General features: G+C 46.9%; 1 protein-coding gene across 5 annotated transcripts; it reads right to left on the bottom strand.

Moving 5' to 3' along the window:
• Positions 1-200: 200 nt before the first annotated feature.
• Positions 201-17073, bottom strand: CDK2 (cyclin dependent kinase 2). Of its 5 annotated transcripts, XR_014788179.1 has the most exons (8): positions 16613-17026; positions 13065-13142; positions 12466-12589; positions 11099-11269; positions 8941-9042; positions 4088-4291; positions 2585-3126; positions 201-865 (listed from the first exon to the last, which is right to left on the bottom strand). XR_014788179.1 is itself a non-coding variant. In XM_084837367.1 (7 exons), exons 1-7 carry the CDS (start codon positions 16726-16728, stop codon positions 3022-3024), a joined length of 900 nt encoding a protein of 299 aa, XP_084693493.1. In that variant the 5' UTR covers positions 16729-17073; the 3' UTR covers positions 201-3021. The 5 variants fall into 5 exon arrangements, 4 of the variants coding, with proteins under 4 accessions (XP_084693493.1, XP_084693495.1, XP_084693492.1 ...); XM_084837367.1 differs by having other exon boundaries at positions 201-3126; positions 16613-17073; XM_084837369.1 differs by lacking the exon at positions 11099-11269 and having other exon boundaries at positions 201-3126; positions 16613-16957.
• Positions 17074-17956: the final 883 nt, after the last annotated feature.

Here is a 17956-nt window from a genome sequence, read left to right as displayed (position 1 = left end):
CCTGATGGCTCAGAAGGGCTTGTCCATAAGACCAACTCCATTTTTTCACAAGCTTTCCTGGGTTCAATACTTCAGTCCATGGGATCTGCAAGGTCCCATATGGCCCTGCTCCCTTTCTTTTGATCCACACACTCTGGTATGCTTTAGTGCGGATACCGCACGCGCACACACACAACACTGCTTGCAGCAAAGACACAATTCCATGTGTGAATGTTTTATTTTTAAGATGAACCAAAGTGTAACTCCCACAGCCCCACTAACAGATGGGTCACAAGCTTTAGTGAAGTGCATGACAGATACACAGCCGAGACCGCTTATGTCTCATCCAATTTGGATGAGAATTTGGGCAAAAAAACCCCACAATTCTGATGAGACAGGTGAAAAAACTGTGAGAAACTTTGCTTCAAGAGAAAGAAAGCTTCATGTTAAAACTGCACATATTTTTAATGATTTATAAACTGCTTTCACATATTTTAGAAACATCTGTCTTACAAAGAGCTACCAAAAAGGTCAAAAAAAATTGTTTCTTTAAAAGGGTTATATTACCAAAAAATGTCAAGGTGCTTAGACTAACAAGTTTCATGCCAACCCAGAACTCTTTAAAACTAACAGCCTTATAAATATATAAATGTATTCCAGTCCAAAGACAGAGAAGAAGAAATGGAAGAAAGTCATGCTTCTAGATATTGCGTGTAGCTGGTGATATGGATAATAAAACTCCTTAGATCTTGGGAGTTGTCTTGATAGTCCATTTTGGGATTTTTAAGCTGTCCGAAGCAAGAGTGTCCGTTGTAGCTCAAAGGATCTGAAATGCCCACTTTCCTCAGTAAAGCCCTCTGCATGTCGACCATTTCAGTACTCTCACCTGACACAATACAGTTGTCCATAGAGAGGATAGATAAAAGAATGGTTAAGTCCCCACCCATAACTGAAATACTGGACATTTCATCCATGAATAAAGACCACACAGATTATGGTTTATGATGAACAGGTAATCCCCTCTCCATCTTCGCTGAATATGAGGCACAGGGGAGCAATCTTACTGCAGCTTCCCAGAATACATCTGCTTTCTTGTAAAATACATGAACATCACTCTCACACAGAAATGTTATATATAGAGAGAGAAGAAACAAGTGATCCCTTGCTTTAGGGAGGCCTCACATTTTGGACAAGTCACACTACTGGTTGTCAAGGTGTCCAGTATGCCCATAACAATTGGAGGGAGCTATTTCAAAGCCCTAGTATAGGTAAGGAAAAGAGACTGGATTTAGTATGCCCAAGTTACTGCAGCACCAGTTTTTATACTTCATGTTATGCTGTCTCAAGACAGAACCTTGATCTTTGTAAACAAGCCTTCATCAACCAGGTAGCAGTCCCAAAGCTCTCCACCAACTGAACTATAATTCTGTGCTGTTATGGCTATAGTTTACCATAACCTGGAATTGATCAGAAACCAGTCACGATTTTCTTAGACGAGTTTTCTTTTCCCCTATGGATTCATGCCACTGTTTTGACAGCATCTCAATTCACTTCAGGATATCCTGCACTACATGTAATTGAAATAACCTGAAAAGTCCAAGTGCCTTTGACAGAGTGGCTCAGAGGGAGGGGCTTTAAAATTTCCAGCTCTGCAGATTGGGACAGTACAGCTCATGAATCACAAATGTGAATTCCACAGTTCAGTTACATTATTTTGACCAAGATGCATGGCACCGAGGGCAGGGGGAAAAGAGAAAAAACTGAAATTTTATCCCTTTAATTTTTGTACACCTGAAATTCAAAAGCTAACATGCCCACACAGTTCTTCCAAGCATATTTGCAGAACACACAAGCCAAGGCGACCATGTAGATCCATCCCAACCAGGGGTTTGCTGGTGCACTGGAAAGAAGTGGGAGCCCAAAGACTCAAGAAGCTAAATACCCATTGGAGGGAAACAGCCCTGCAGCAAGTATGGAATGGCAAAACGTGGTAGCCAAATCTATGGCTTTAATTGGCCACAAGCATAGGGAAAGACCTACACATCATTGACACAGACCAGATAGACATGTATAGGAGACAGGACAGTAGGATGTGGGGAGAGGTGAGGTGGGGTAGTGGTAGGATGCGTCTTTTCCCCCACACCCCTATAAGCACTTTTTGGAGAAAATTTTTTTCCTAAGCACTCAGTCTATGAAGAGACATCAAGAAGGATGTGGTGAAGCGGTCACTTGACCGGTTAGTAAGCCATTCTGTATCATCCAACGATGAGTTTTGGCAGTCCCTCTACCCACCCCAGGCTCTCTTCTGGGCGTGAAGCGGGAAGTATCACAAAACCATGGTCATCAGGAAAGACTACTGGGCTATTCCTACTAACGTCACTGATGCAAAGGGGCACGTGAGTTCAGATGTTGCTGAAGTGCCTTAGTCCTTGAGTAAAACTTCTTTCCGCTCATGAAAGGTGGAGAGTTAAGTGCGTGATCCCCACGGAGGGACCTGATGGGGAAGGAAAAGGTGGGCACATCAATGCTACTACCAGCCCTGCAGAAGACAGTCCTACATTTAAAACCAACATCCATGATCCAGATCAGAAAGACAGTCTCCTACCTGGCGGAGCAAGGTTTGCTCCAGCGAATGCACAGCTGATCCTTGGAAAGCAGGTGGAATTGGAGAGTCAGCTAGTACAGAAGACACTTTTGACAAAGACCTTAAGAGGAAGGAGATGGACAGAACTCCAGGGGGATTTTACAAAGTTTGAGGAATGAAACTGCTGCCCCTTTAGCAACTGGAGTTCTTGCAGCTGCTGGCTCTAGAGGTCCTCCTCATTTCACACAAGGCAGCCAAGAAGCACTGAAGCCACAAGCTCAGCTAGTTCCTTAAAACAAGTCCAGGAGTAAACCCCCCGCAAAGGCATAGGCTGTGCCCAACTGCAATTCCTATTCAGGATGAAGCTGCAAAGTTAAGTGCAAGCAGCCGGCGCAGTCCAAATAAGTAGCATGTGGCAGTGAATGCAACCGGGCGGGTTTGCTGGCCCCGATCCCATCTCACAGGCGAAGGTGCGGCACGGCTTTCGTGACGTCTCGGAAGAAGGGGTGGTTGAGGGCAGTCTTGGCAGAGATCCTCTTGTTGGGATCGTAATGCAGCATTTGCTGAAGAGGAACGGAGGAAGAGTTAGACAGACAGGAAGCCAAAGGAACAGAAAACCAACTCCCCCCGCCGCCCCCCCCGCGACCAATGGTTGGAAGGAGATGATGCAAACGGCTCAACAGTGGAATGCAGAGATGGTTTGATCCCAGCACCAAGAGCAGAGAGACTACGCACAGTGCAAAACCGAGAGCGCAAAGGAGAGTAGGGAGGTGGTGAGATACATCAAGTAGAATTTGGGGAAGACAAGAGCAAGAACTATGGCATAAAGGAGAAAGCAGTTTGGTGCTTAAAACAGGCTGAATGCAAGGACTGTCGATGCATGGAGGGGATTCTGAAGGCAATACAGGCATATATTGGCAGTCCTGGCTTTCAGCCTATTTTGACCACCATTGTTATTATTACTAAATTTGGTTATTAAAGATGTTTGTCTCATTCCTCAGCCCAAAAGGCTCCTGGAGTGAGTGCCTTATATACAGTTCAATCAATAAAAACAAGACAGTCCCTTGCTCACAGGCTTACAATATAAAAAGACAGGACACAAAAGGAAAAAGGGATGGTGAGGGAAGAAGAAAAAAGCAAGTTGCCTTTGAGCAGGGCTGGTGGAATGACCCTGCTTCCCATCTCATCTTCCTCTGCTGCAGCTTTTGGGACAGGTGCTGCTGGTGACCGTTGAAGGAGGAGCCTCGTGAAGGTGGTGCTTCAGCAGGGCTGGTCGAATGGCCCTGCTTCCCAGTTTAAGAGTGATTGAGTGCACATTCCTGTTCAAGGGCCACTCAGATGGGGCTGCACACTCAGTGTCTTAAAAGCAGAAGACCTCAGGCATGGCTACAGGAAACCGCTCAGTGACTCTGGGAGCTAAAGGCGGCCACAGAGTGAGGGCTTGCACCCCACTGGGCTTGCTAGGCGCCTCCTCCCCAGGGCTGAAGCAACTCCTCCCTCCCCCTGCACTGCCTTGAAACTCACTGCTAGAAGCTTCCTGCCCTCCTCGTCCAGTGGTGGCACCACCTTACTGAAGTCCTGCCGGGCCCACTTGGGAAAGCTGGACTTGTAGTCAGGCATGGAGGTGACACCTGGCCACACCGTCTCGTCCGGTGTGCCCAGCGTGCGGAAGATGCGGAACAGCTGGTCGATTTCCGAATCCCCAGGGAAGAGCGCTCTACGGGTTAACTGTTTGGCAGAAGAAAGGAAAATCAGAATCGTGGGTCGGTGGGCGGCATCGTCAAGCTGCTTTCCCTCACCCAGCTGGTCTTCCCTTCACTCACGGCTGGTACGGACTTCTGGTACTCAATGCATCCAATGTGGCGGAGGGGTTGGAGTGCCAGACTAGGACTGGGAAGACTTGAGTTCAGATCCCTAGTCAGCCACGAACCTCTTGAGGGCCAGTCACTCTCTGTTATGCAAACTGCCCTCAGACTTTCTACTGAAGGGTGGCATTTAAAATGATGCTGCCCTTCAACAGAAAGTTAACCTACCTCATAAGGCTGCTGTGAGGATAAAAGGGGGAGAGTCAGGAACCAACACCTGAGCTCCTTGAAGGAACAGCAGGATTAATCAAATCCAAAGGTGAAGCAGCAATGGTAGGAATCCTACCATTATTTGCCATTTTTGAAGAGTCTTGTGGCACCTTTAAGACGGACAAATTTATGATGGCCTAAGCTTTGGTGGACACTGTCCACAAAAGCTCATGCCACCATGTGTTTGTGTGTCTTTAAAGTGCCACAGGACTCTTGGTTTTGCTGCAAAAGACCAACACGGCTATCCATCTGGACACAGTTAATTTGCAGAGAAGCTTTATGTCCCCATTTTTGCTTAGCCCTTGCCACCACCCTAGGAGGCAAGGCCCTCTTTTAGGAGGAAAAACAGACTCTGACACTTGCTTGCTCAAGGCCTCATAACTAGAGCGCGATAGGCAAGGCTAAACAGACTGAACGGACTGCGCAGGCTCAAAGTAGAGGGAACCAAAGAATCCCAGTTCCACTGTTCCTGCTAACTAGCCACCCACCCTCAGGACTTGTCTGCTCTTAGCAGCCTTGGTCTGTTTATAATCCCCAGCCATCAGCCATGCAGGCTGGGGCTGATGGGATCTGCAATCCAAAACATCTGGAAGGCACCAGGGTGTCTCTTCCTAGCCTATCACCACTAAATTTATGCACAGGTGCCTTGCTACTGTTCATAACCCACACACTAGTAATGTCCACGCTGGGCTAGTGTAACAGGTTCCATGTTGAGCAACCCTTCAAGGTATAGTAGAAGCTTCAGCTAATGCAGAACAGGCTGCAAAGAGCATATGAGTAACAGATTGCAAAGAGCATATTATTCCAGCTCTGCGCCATCTCCTGGATTGCTTCTGGACTGGTACCATTAAAGCCCTAAACAACTTGGGTCCTATGGGCAGAATCCAATGGGGCGCTTACACCCCCCGACGATTCCCTTCCACAAGCAGCGGGGCCAGCCGATTCTGTTGCACAAGCAGGACTCAGCACTCATGTGAGGGAGATTTAGCGCTCCCTAAAGGAAGCCCCCAAATGAGTGGAAACACGCATTTCAGGAAGGAGGCAGGTCAGCCTTCCTTATATGACCTCCGCCAATCTGCCTCCTTCCCGAAACAAGAGTTTCCGCTCGTTTCGGGTTTCCCCTGAAGTGCTAAACCGACATTGTGCAAGCAGTCGGGGCTGCTTGCGCAATGCAATTGGTGGGGTGTAAGAGAATCAGCAGGGGCGTAAGCACCACACTGGATTCTGCCCTATATCCCTTCCCTCCCCCCCCTATATATATACATATATATATACACACATATATCCACTTCTGTGATCAGCAAATGTAGCCTTATTCCATGGCCCTCTATTTATTCAGATGAGATCAAGTAGGGCTTCCTCAGTGGTAAGCACCAATACTAAAACTCACTGCCCAGAAAGGGCTACTGGTCAACATGTCCAATTGAAAGGATCAGGTAGCAGGTGATGAGAACAACCTCCACCTGAGACCCAAAAGAGCCACTATTTGTCACATCGATAAACAGGGCAATCACAAGGCAGCTTCTGATGTTTCACTGGTGGGTGAAAGCACTTTTATAGCCGAAGGCCTTATCCAGGTATTAAATAGCTAGCTTCTTGATTATGCTGCTACTGCTTCCAACTTTGGGGATATTCTAGTTTAGCAGTTTTAATCATACCCTTTTTTACTGACTGTAGGGGGGGCTGTTGTTGTTTCTGCATGTCAATCAATGGGGCTTTTTAAAACAGAAAACTAATGCATTTATATATAAAACCTTTTAAAAATTTGCACTAGCTTTAACAGTGTGACCTGTTTTTCTGGCTTTATTTTGATCTGCTGCTTTTAGACTTATACTGTAAGACTATAAATGTAACAGTTATCTTACTGATGGTTCGCTGCCTCCATTTTTACTTAAGCGTTTTATTGTTCATTTTATTGCCTTGGTTATATTGGATTTACTTGTGATAATATGCAAAACACAGTTATTGGACAGAAAAGCAGGATACAAAACAACTCTCTTTTTTTATCATGACAGTACTTCCAAGGGCTGAAGTGAATACAACCCAGAAAGCTCCAGTGGGAATCATTCCATGAGCCCCTCCCTACATGACACACAGCCCCCTGCACATGCCAAGTGTGAAACATGCACTTACTCTCCAGAGCACAAATGCCCCCTAGTGGGGAAAAAGCAGTATTTCCCCCAAGCCGTGGTTCAGTCCTCAAAAGGGGAGCCCACAACAGACCTCTTCTATTCCCTGCTCCCAGTTCTATGGCAGATTCTGTCTTGGGGAAAGGGGATGATGTAAGTCGCTTCCTGCCCCAGAAGGCACCGCCAAATCAACTGATCTCGTCAGCAGCTCTTCACAAGGCAGCGGGAAAGGATGTGGTCAGCGTTTGATCTGGTCTAGCCCTGGGCCACACACAGAAATGAATGACCGAAGAGTTCACTATGTCGACACTCGCATGTATAACAGCATTAAAAAGGGGCTGGGAGAGGATGATATTTTGTGACTTTAAAGTTCCACAAATTCAGTAATTATATAAGCCAGGCATATCTGCACAAACCCACTTGACTTGCATGCTTCTTACATTTGAGGTTATGCAGTCTGTGTTTATTCGCAGAATTTGAGAACTGCTGGGACTAGGGAAGATGTACTGGGTCTATCAGTGCATAGATATAGGTGGGGTGGAGAATGGAAGACTCCTTGGATTACAGAAGGCACCGTCCAGTTCCAGAAAACAGGAGGATGCCTTCTACTGAATCAGACTGAGGGTTCCTCTGGCCCACAATTGCCTGCCCCAATTGACGGAAGCTCTTCTAGAGCATGGCCTCCCAATCTTTCACACTGAGATCCTCGGGACCGAACCCGGGGAAGCATCGGCTGTTCCGCTGACCTATGGCCTGAAGTTTCTAACCTTTGAACAGAAACTGCCCAAACCTTTGCTGGAGGGTTTTTTAAATTACAGGTAAGAACAATCATATATAAAAATATAAGAATGCCATAGAAAATATCAACTAAAGGAGAAAGAATAATCTGTATCAGTACAGAATCTATTAGCAGGACAGAATCAAGGGGAGAAAAATTGAGATCACAGGAATCCAGTTGTGTCTTTCCAAAATATCCTGTGTGTCACAGGGGTTGCAAGAAGCTTGTACAATAACTGCCTTATTTATGTACTTTATTTAAAACCCTTTTCAGCAAGGGTGGGCAACTTTGAGAGATCTAGGGGCCATTTTCACTCCCCCAGATGCACATCATGAGCTGCAAACCACCACCACCCAGATGCCAGAAACAACAACTGTAAAGATGGCATCTGTAGTGACTATGGAGTGCCAAAAGCATCAAAATTTTGGTGCCATTCCCCCCACAAATTTTTTTTTACTGAATTTGAGGGGTGGGGCAAGCTACATGTTGCTCACCCCGGCGTTACAGTTTTCTCTCCTCTGCCAGGAAGGCTAGGAACTTGCCCTTTTGTTTTTAAAATATAAATGATGTCTCACATGCTCACACCTTCCCAGCCAGAGCAAACATTCTGTGTTAGAAGCCACATTCCATGACATGATATACAGAAGCCTACATGACCACGCCCTTGATTACACTTTGCCAGCTATCCCAAGAGAGTGAGGCTAAGAAAGGAAAAGATGTAACATGGCAGGCAGAGTGATCAAGAAGAAAGAAAATGGATGAGGTGAGCAGTAGTCCTGATGTCAGGGTGTGTGTGTGTGTGTCCTGTTTTCCTCCACAGCATGGATCAACTTAAGCTATTTGACCTGTAAGCACCTTTTCTACAATGCACTGCATTTCTATCACACAGTGGTCTGAATTAGGAGAGGTCTGGGAGATGTTAGTGTTGCCTTCGGCTAGGGGTGCTGAACTAAACTGCATTTTGGTGCCTACTGAAAGCTAGGATTCTAGTGATAGAGTGAATAAGTGAACTGAATCACCTCTTCCTTTCAAAGCCATTCACCTACTTACATCAGGGATTGAGGTTGTCCCAGAACTTTTCTTGACCACTTTACTATCTCCACCCATAAGCCCCAAGTACTTCAGTGTCACGGACGCAGACCCTCACAGGCCAGTGGGGAATAACCTGCTCCCCGAGAATGTTTGCATTTTACTTCTCCCACCCCAGCACAATGGTTTCACATCATCTGACTCTGTTTTGGCTTTCAAATATGGGTCCAAATCCAAGATTCTGCTACAGCACTGAGATTCTGCTACAGGCTATGTTTTCTGCTCACTTTGATCACCTGCCTCACACCAGGGCTAGCCTCACATCCACTGTCCCATCCCACCTCCATTTTCCAAAAAGATCCATACCATCTCTGCAAAGATGCAGCCCAGACTCCATATGTCCACAGCTGTTGAGTAGTATTTGCAACCAAGGAGAATTTCTGGAGCACGATACCAGAGGGTCACCACCTAGCGTAAAGGACAATACCCATCAGTAATCCAGTACTCTCTTTTTCTACTTATATGCAATAAAATAATGAATCCCTGACAGACGGACAGTTCCAGCTCGCGCTCTGCATCAAAGTTAGAACTCAAGCCCCTGTGAAAAAAGCACATCAGCATTCAAATCCAACAGGAAAGTACAAAGCAACTCCTTACAACAGGGGTGCGGAACCTTTGGCCTGTGGAGGCTCTCCGCATGCCCCGCCCCCAGACAGGCTGAGTGACCCTTCACACAGCTCAGCCTGTGCATGGTGGAGCAGTTCTTCCAAGCGCCAGCTGGATGACCTTTTATGTGCTGCCCAAATTGAGATGTGAAGGAGACGGCTCCTCCAAGCGCCAGGTAAGCCTACCGACCCTTTGCATGCCGTATGCTGTCTAAGTCAGGACAAGTGGTTCACAAAGGAGGCGCGCTGCTTGGCCAGCACGTGGAACAGCTGCTCCTCCAAATGGTGGCCAGGTGCTTTTCTCTATGCAGAGAGAGGCACAGAGAAAGGGAGAATAGGCAGGGCTGGCCTGACATTAGGGGTGAGGCTTCCAGGGTGTGTGTGTGGAATCTGGCCCCTAGACCAAAGCAGGTTCCACATTCCTGCCTTAAATGCAAGTGAACAATCATGAGTGCAAACACCTAAAACAACTGGATAATTAGATGCTTCGATAAACAGTAGTGCTATTGTCGCAAGGTTATTCTGGCATGGGAAACACACGGAATCCAGATAAACAAAGGCTTTCGATCATATAAGATCTGTTGTACATTATGTGTTTCCCGAGGGTCACAAACTACTTTGAAAACAAGAACCCTCTTCCCAAGCAGCCGTGCTGCCCACCCCAGCTAGCCCTTTCCTAAAAAGAGAAAGTGGGGGGAGAGCCAGAGCTCAGTGGTAGAATGGATGCTCTTCATGCAAAAAGGCTCAGGTTCTATCCCTGGCACTTCCAGGTAAGCCTGGGATAGATTCTTGCCTGAAACCCTGGAGACCCATGGCCAGTCAGTGTCGACAACACTGGGCTCAATTCTAAGGGAAACTGAAGAAGCTGTAGCTTCCAACATGCTTCCTTAATCCACTAGTTGAGACAAGATTCAATTTCAGAATCTGGACCAGACGCTCCAAGTCTTACACTTCTAAACCAACTTTAAAAACAGCAGTATTTATTTTTATTTATATCCCATTATTTATACCCCACTTTTCCAGCTGAAAGAGAATCAATGCAGCAAATGATGTTCAAAAACTACCGGTAAATACAGTGCAAGAGAGCCAAACGCCTGCTGGAGCAGAACAGTTTTCATCCCTCACCAGACGGCAAACAAACATGGGGCAGGGTGGATCTTCCTCACTGGGGTGCCACAGCAGAAAGGGCCTTCCCCTCCTGTGCCCACTCCCTACACCTTTGTCAATGGGGAAACGCAGTGCAGGACCTCCAATGCTTACCCCAGTGCTTGGGCAAGTTCTTCTGGGAGAAGGCTGTTCCTAAGGTATCCTGATCCCAGGCTATTTAGCTTTTTAGAGATCAGATCCGGCCCTTTGAATTGAGCATGGAAGCAAACAGAGAGCCAGCAGAGGTGGTTGAAGACAGACGTTACATGATCTAACTGGCTGAGCCCAGCTAGTAATCTGACTGCTGCATCCTGAAACAATTCAAACTTCCAAACCGTCTCCAGTGCAGCCCCATGTAATACAAATTATGGAAATCCCCAGTGCCAGAGACCCAAGGGAAAACTCCAGGGGGCCAGCTGGTGCCATCACATGCACAGCAGCGGCACTGGGATAACAGAACAGCTTTTTCCACATAGGGTAAAAAAAGAAAGAGACACACAATAATGGCTGAGAAGGTAGAAAATGGAAAGCAAACAATCAATACTTCCCCAATCAGAAAAGGCTGTAGCACAAACATGGGAAGATGTGAAGACTTGGAAACACTCAGGGAAGGCATCCCCCATTCCCCCCCAGTTCCAAAATTTCTGGATCCCCCCCTCAGTTTTTCTAGGCCTTCGCATCTTGATGGTGGTGGTGGAGAAGAAGATACTCACTTCATGTGTGTAAGTTCGCACAGGCACACCAAACGCACGAGCAAGCCCGAAGTCGGCCAGTTTTATTGCTCCCTCGGCATTGATTAGGAGATTCTGTGGTTTAAGGTCACGGTGGAGCACACGATGAGAGTGGCAGAAGGCCAGGCCCTGCAGTAGCTGGTACAGGTAGCTCTAGGAGCAGATAGACAGGACAGTTGAGAAGAGAGTAGCCCCATGAAGCAGAAGGCAAGCTCCATGGTAGATGTGGTCTCAGCACAAAGGGCCAACTGTTAAGCAACTAGGAGTCCCCTCTTGCATTCTACTTGTTACCACAAAAGGTGACTCAACGGTTTAGCAGAGATGACCTAAATCCCGTCCCATCATTAAATTCATTTGATCATGGCATTTTAAAATGAATGTAATGATGGGAGGAGATGTAGGTCATCTGGGCTGCAGCTATTAAATCACCTTAACTAGCTACAACTAAAAGGTTCAAGTCATAAGATGGGATTGTTTGCGTTTTTAAATGTTTCACTCTTGAGTTTCTGAGTTGCCGGAAGACATGATGATGGTGTGTGTGTGGGGGGGACGGGGTTTAAGAAATACTTGAGAGCTAGAGACTTAGGGCATAATTCAGCCCCCGCCCCCAGTTCTGCTGTGGCCATGGAAAAGGATTGCCATAGGACTCAATGGAATCCTACCTCTCCTGGCTGGCTCTTGGGCACACATGGTGGGTCTTAGTGAATTTGCCATGCTTGAGAATGAGAGGCCAGGATGTCCCACCCTAGAGTGAACCACTTCTCCCCAGAGTCCCAGCCTGCAAGTTCTTGATCTGCATACACAAAGGATAAGCCAGGCAGGGCTGCAGTGAGCCTTATGCTGCGTCCACATTGTGTACAGACTGTTTTGTAAGCCGGGGGAGGAGTTGATCAAACACACATGATCCATGGGAAAGACCTGGAAAATTTCACAAAGACACCCAGGTCTGCAGAAAGATTTCATCCAACTCAGCAGTATCCAAGAACAAGCTAAATCAAGCAAGCCAATTCATACTTGCTCACGCTGTATCTACGCACACACAGAAACTCCTGCACATGCCAAGAGATTCCTCATTCATGTCAATAGCAGGGGAAGCACTAGGTTGTATCCAATATTAGTCCTACTTAGAGTAGACCCACTGAAATGAATGGGACAAGTGAGACCAACACTGGATACAAGCCACCGTGTGCACATTCCATTTCACCCTGGGAGCTGTCCTCAACAGCCAGCACATGCCGGAGCACCACAGTGCTCTTTGGATCTGTGAAGATAAAGGGAACCAGGACCTTTATGGACCAAGAAGCTGTTTTTTCATAGCCTAGCTGCCTTCTCCCTCCCCAGCTAGTTACCTTGATAAGGGGCAACTCTACACCACTGATGGAAGATGAAGAATCCATGAACTTCTTGAGGTCCTGATGTAGAAACTCAAAGACCAAGTAGAGCTTATTCTCAGTGTGGATCACATCCAGCAGCCTGGTGAGTCAAGGAAGGGGGCAGAGGAACAAAGAAGCGAGGAGTTTGAGTAAGGAGGCACTAAACAGAAATGTAGCTACCCCATTGCAATTGTTAGCTAAAGGCTCAGGAATGATGTTTAAGATGTCCTCATACCTCTGCATTGAGCAGGGACAGAATTACTGAGGAATGATAACTAGGTAATTTCCTCTTGTTCATTATGCATTCTTCTTTGAAGCATGCAGTCCACAGATACTGGACAGGGTAGGCTATCAGACTGGGACCGCCCAGTATAGTTGGAGAATTGCATCTGTTACATGCTCCGTTGTGTATCCTTGATAAAAGGACCAGAACTGAGGGCACTCCTACCTGCCTCCAATCCCCGCAACACACACACACACACGCACACACAAGCCTCCAACCCCCCCACCCCCGGGCATTCTGCTCATTACTCCCCAGAGCAACCTTCTCTGCTAGCTTCCCTCCGCATACTTACTTGACAATGTTGGGGTGGTTCAGTTCCTTTAGCAGTGAGATCTCCCGGATGGCTGTGCTTGGGACCCCCTCTGTCTCCCTGGAAGACAAGGTGAGACGGAAGGAGATAAAGCTACAAGGCTGAGCACCGTCAATATGACACTTTGAGATGCTCCCAAGGTACAAGACTGAGCATCACAACCTTGTGGGGAAAAGACTTTTGCACTATGGACATTCATTCAGCAACAAGCACACAACACAGCACAATGATTTTGCACAGTGAAAGTAAAACCATTTGCCCTTGGGGCTGCCAACTAAGTCTTCCTCTGTGTCAGCCTTCCCCAACCTGGTGCTCTCCATATGCTTGAACTTCAACTCCCATTAGCCCCAGCCATCATGGTCAGGAATGCTGGGAGTTGTAGTCCAAAACATCTGGTAGGCAGCAGGTTGGGGAACACTGCTCTATAGCTAGGCTAGCTGTTTTAGAGTAAATAGTGTAAAACCAATTCCTGGCACATGGAGCTACATTGCCAAATGTAGGGTTCTATCCAGATACATCATTCTGCCAGTAGAAGGATAGGGCTGGCGGAACAGGACTTCCAGGTCCTCTCTTCCCCGCTGTGCCCTCCAAATTTGCTTCGGAGTTTTGGGGGATCCTCCCGAGCAGATTTGGAGGGCGCACAGGGTGGGGTTGCCAATTAGGATTCCCAAATGACAAAAGCCTTTTTAATCAATTGCCTATTCTGCACCAACAGCCACACTGGAAGTATAAGATATGTCAAGAACTGCAACTCTACATATATATTACCAGCACAGATATGACAGTCAACTACTAGACCACTGGCAGGAAGAGCTTTACCTTACCAGCTAAATGACTAAGAGTCTCCACAGAGCATACTCTATTTGAAAACAATATTCTTCTGTCTCTTAAACTCTTGAGGCACTTTTTAGAAATCATGAGCCCCGAATGCTGTGGAAAGGAGGGGCTCTTATTTTTCTAGAGGGAAATTTACAGCAGGGGGGGTAGATTCTGAGCATTTCAGATGTGTCATGTTTTCAACATCATGTCTGCAACTTTGGGAAGTGGTACCTTAAAGGGAGAGGGATAACAATGTACACAAAGTGTTTTGTAACCTGCATGTGTCTGACATATTTGTTGCCCTTCCTTGATCTACCAAGTAAAAATAGTACACCATCACATATTGTCTAAATCAAAAGATATCATTATATTGTTAACAACAGGCCCCTCAAGCACTGAACACTCTTTCCAAAGGAAAGACTCAAGCAATATACTTCCAAATACACTACTAATTCACCTAATCATTTAGCAGCATCACTGAAGTCATCATTGCCCTCAACCTTATGAAACGGGTTCTGCAAAAGGGGAAGTAATAGTGCCCTTGATCGTCCATTAGATCAACCTCTTTTTGTTTAAGTATACACACTTTTGAGTTGCACAATTCTTATTGTGCAGAACTACCAGTGTAACAGAAAAGTTTGCATATTCCTAACCAAACAAACTTTGGTCCAATATAAGCAGCTATCACCTTCTTACCCATTTTCTGTTCCCTTTTCTCTGGGATCACCCTCACCATCAAACTGAATCCTTCAAAGGATTTCACAGTGACAAAATTAATTCCATAGCGAACCCCATTTTGGAAATTAACCATTAACATTAGCTGCCCATTTACTCTCTATAGCTGTTTACATCACTTTGCAATTGAATCCTGGAAGGCTTTTCAGAAATTTACAGTCAGGCCTTATTTTATCTGATAAACCCAGCATTAAACCATCAGTGGGATGTAGTATTGGATACAGAGTGGAAAGACCCAAGGTACACATTCCCAGTCAGCTCTGTAGCTTACTAGGTGACCCTGGGCCAGTCAATTTGTCTCAGCCTAACTCACCTTACAGGGTTGATGTGAGGATAAAATGGGGAAACACATCACAGACATACCCCACTTTGAGCTCCTTGTGGGGAAAGTGGGATATAAATGTAATAAAGCAGGTGTCCGGGATGTTTTTCATGCCCAAACAAAACAAGTAGAAAAAAGTGACCCTTAATCAAGGCCTCGTGTTATTGATTACAATCCAGTGACTAGGTGTTGCATGGAGCACAGAAGAGGTAAAGTGGGGAAGAGAGGAATCTTTTTCTGTCACTCATGCCATGTTCTCCCTTATCAGCATGTCCTGAACTTAAAATTTGGAAAAGGAGAGGACTCAGGGGTACCTGGCTAGCACACCACTTACCTTAGATATATGGGAATCAACTATGGCAGGGGTATGCAACTGGTGGCCCTCCAGATGTTTTGGCCTACAACTCTCATGAACCCTCATCATTGGCTATGCTGGCTAGGGCTGAAGGGAAACGTAGGCCAAAACATCTGGAGGGCTACAAGTTGCCCACCCCTAGGTTACGGGGTGCCAGCTCCCTCCTCTTTCCCTGATCTCTTGATCTCCGGGAGAGGGGAGGGGGGTCTTAAGGGCAAACTGGGATCCACCCCAGCCAACGTCTCCTTCCATGGAGAACTTCTTTCATAAATGAAAGAAAAGTCACTTTGCTCTTTTTGTGAGCTCTCCTCTCCAACCAACCAGCAGATGCAGCAAAGAACAGGCACCCCATTTGCTGAATGGTGTGGGACATTCGGGGCCCTGCAATGCTTTCAGATCCAACAACACAGAACCCATGACCAAGGCTAACACAAATCAAGCTGTGCTTTCCTGTACTACCCACCCCAAATACAGCACAACCAGCAGCCGCCCTGCAAGAGCCAAAGGATGGAGAAACTTGCCCACCGAGGTGTTTAGTGATTCCCTGTCTCTCCTTTCCCAAGAGCTTCCCAGCCCCAAGGGCTCCATCCCACACATGCAACAATCTATTTTTACCAGCAGCCGTCTACATGCTCATAACGCTTAAGCACCCTGCCCTGGGGATACTGGGTGTTTTGTACCCACGCAAGATTATTAACTCCTTAAATAGGACAAGCAGCAGCCACCGAGGCGGTCCAGGCACTACCCGTCTCCTCGAACCCCAATTATTCAGAGCGCAATCCTATGCATGTTTAGACAGAAAAAAGTGCTACAACGCCCAGCATTCCCCAGCCAGGAGTGCAGGCGGAGAAACGCTGGAGTTGTCGGATTTTTTCCTGTGTAACCTGCATAGGATTGCGCCCATAGCTAGGACTTCGACATGGGCCTAAACGAGAAGGAAAGCACGGGCTTGCATCCAATGTTAGCCCTGCCATGATTAGACCCACGGAAATGAACGGGATACAGCCCATTGGACGCAACCCCATGACTCTTCTCTCCCCACCCACCCAGCTCCCGCCGTGTAGGTCGGCCCTGAATACCAAGGCACACAAAGGGAGGTTCTGTCCTCCGCCCGCAAAGCCTTCCTCACGGGCGACGGACAAGAGCGGGCAGCCTCGGCTTACAGCGAGCCCCACAAACTTTTCCCAGATCCCTTTGTGGCACCCACCCGTTCAGAAGAGGCACTCCCCCCTCCTCCTCCTCCTCGCCCGCCCAGCCACTCACAGGTTTGCGGAAAGGAAGGGGGCTTTTTGAACTCACGTGTCCAGGCGGATTTTTTTAAGCGCAACCACCTCGCCCGTGACTTTGTTCTTTGCTTTGTAGACCACTCCGTAGGTGCCCTCCCCGATCTTCTCCACCTTCTGGAAGTTCTCCATGGACGGAGACGTTGGCTGGGGTGGATCCCAGTTTGCCCTTAAGACCCCTCCCCTCCCCCGGAGATCAAGAGATCAGGGAAGGAGGAGGGAGCTGGCAAGCTTCAGGCGGGGCGCTGGTCAGTTCCAGGGCCGGCCGGTTGTAGCTGCGGTTAGACAAGGCTCGAGTCTCCACGTGCTCCCGGATGGAACGTTTTGTTGCTGTTTCTTCTTCTGGGCGCGCGCGCGCTCTCTCTCTCTTTTCCCGCGCGCGAGGCTAAATAAGTTGCAACAACGCTGCCGCTTCCAGTTCCCCTCCTCCTTCCTAACTGCTTCCCGCGTTCCATTTGCCCCGCCCATCGTTCCGTCCTATTGGTTCCGACGCACGCTTTACGTTGGTGTGTGGAGGGAGGGAAGGACGGATGCGGAAGCTTTTCTTAAAGGGCCAGTAGCTTTCAAGAACAAAGTTCCAACCTTCGGTGCGCGTTCTCTCGGCATGACGTATATGGTGTTTACAGAGGGAACATTTGCAGCGACAAGAATTTGTGGCGCCTTAAAGACTAACAAATTCATTCTGCCATAAGCTTTCGTGGACACTGTGTTTTACCATATGCATAAAGTGTTAACCCCAAATTGACAGATCTATATTGGGGTGGGGGGTGGGAATGTAAAATTAGTTGTCAGAGGGAATTGAAATGCAAAAAAGTACAGACAGTGATAATTACCCTAACAGTTGCCTTTCACAGAAACAACAACCTTGGATAATAATCCAATTATTGATTGTGCTCTAAATAATTCACACCACAGGAAATAGAGCTGAACCTCTTGATGAATTGTACTTCAGCAATTTTGGTATGTCTCTGTCAGTAGCGCATTTGGATTTCAGAAAAAATGCAAGTTGGGAGGAAGAAATCCACAGAACACATATTAGCACAATTAAAAAATCCCATCAAGCACAAACGAACTTACTTCTGAGCACACACTCAATATGATTATACTGTAACATTTATTTATTTACAAGATTTATATACTGCTCTACATGGAAAACAAATCCCACCAGTGAAGAATAAAAAGGGAGAAATAAACAAATAATACAGAATTAAAACCTTTAGATTGTGCCAGAAAACTATGGCTGGTTAGTCAGGGGCAGCTTGTTTAAGTAACGTTTTGAACAGGTGCCGAAAATGAAATAATGTTGGTGCCTGCAGGTCCATGCAGAACCACCAGGAGTGCCTCATCCGATGAGCTCAGT

The sequence above is a fragment of the Heloderma suspectum genome, chromosome 2 (genome assembly GCF_057233095.1).
Source record: "Heloderma suspectum isolate Gila_16-S chromosome 2, 16-S_ref, whole genome shotgun sequence".
NCBI lineage: Eukaryota > Metazoa > Chordata > Lepidosauria > Squamata > Helodermatidae > Heloderma > Heloderma suspectum.
This window is presented reverse-complemented; position numbering and strand designations above follow the sequence as displayed.

Coding starts and splice junctions, on each gene's coding strand:
- CDK2 (XM_084837366.1), bottom strand. CDS start 16,728: ATGGAGAACTTCCAGAAGGTGGAGAAGATCGGGGAGGGCACCTACGGA. Junction 11,270..12,465: donor TAGAGTTGCCCCTTATCAAG/GTAACTAGCTGG, acceptor ATCTGCTCCTAG/AGCTACCTGTACCAGCTACT. Junction 4,292..8,940: donor GCTGCATCTTTGCAGAGATG/GTATGGATCTTT, acceptor TCTGCCAAACAG/TTAACCCGTAGAGCGCTCTT.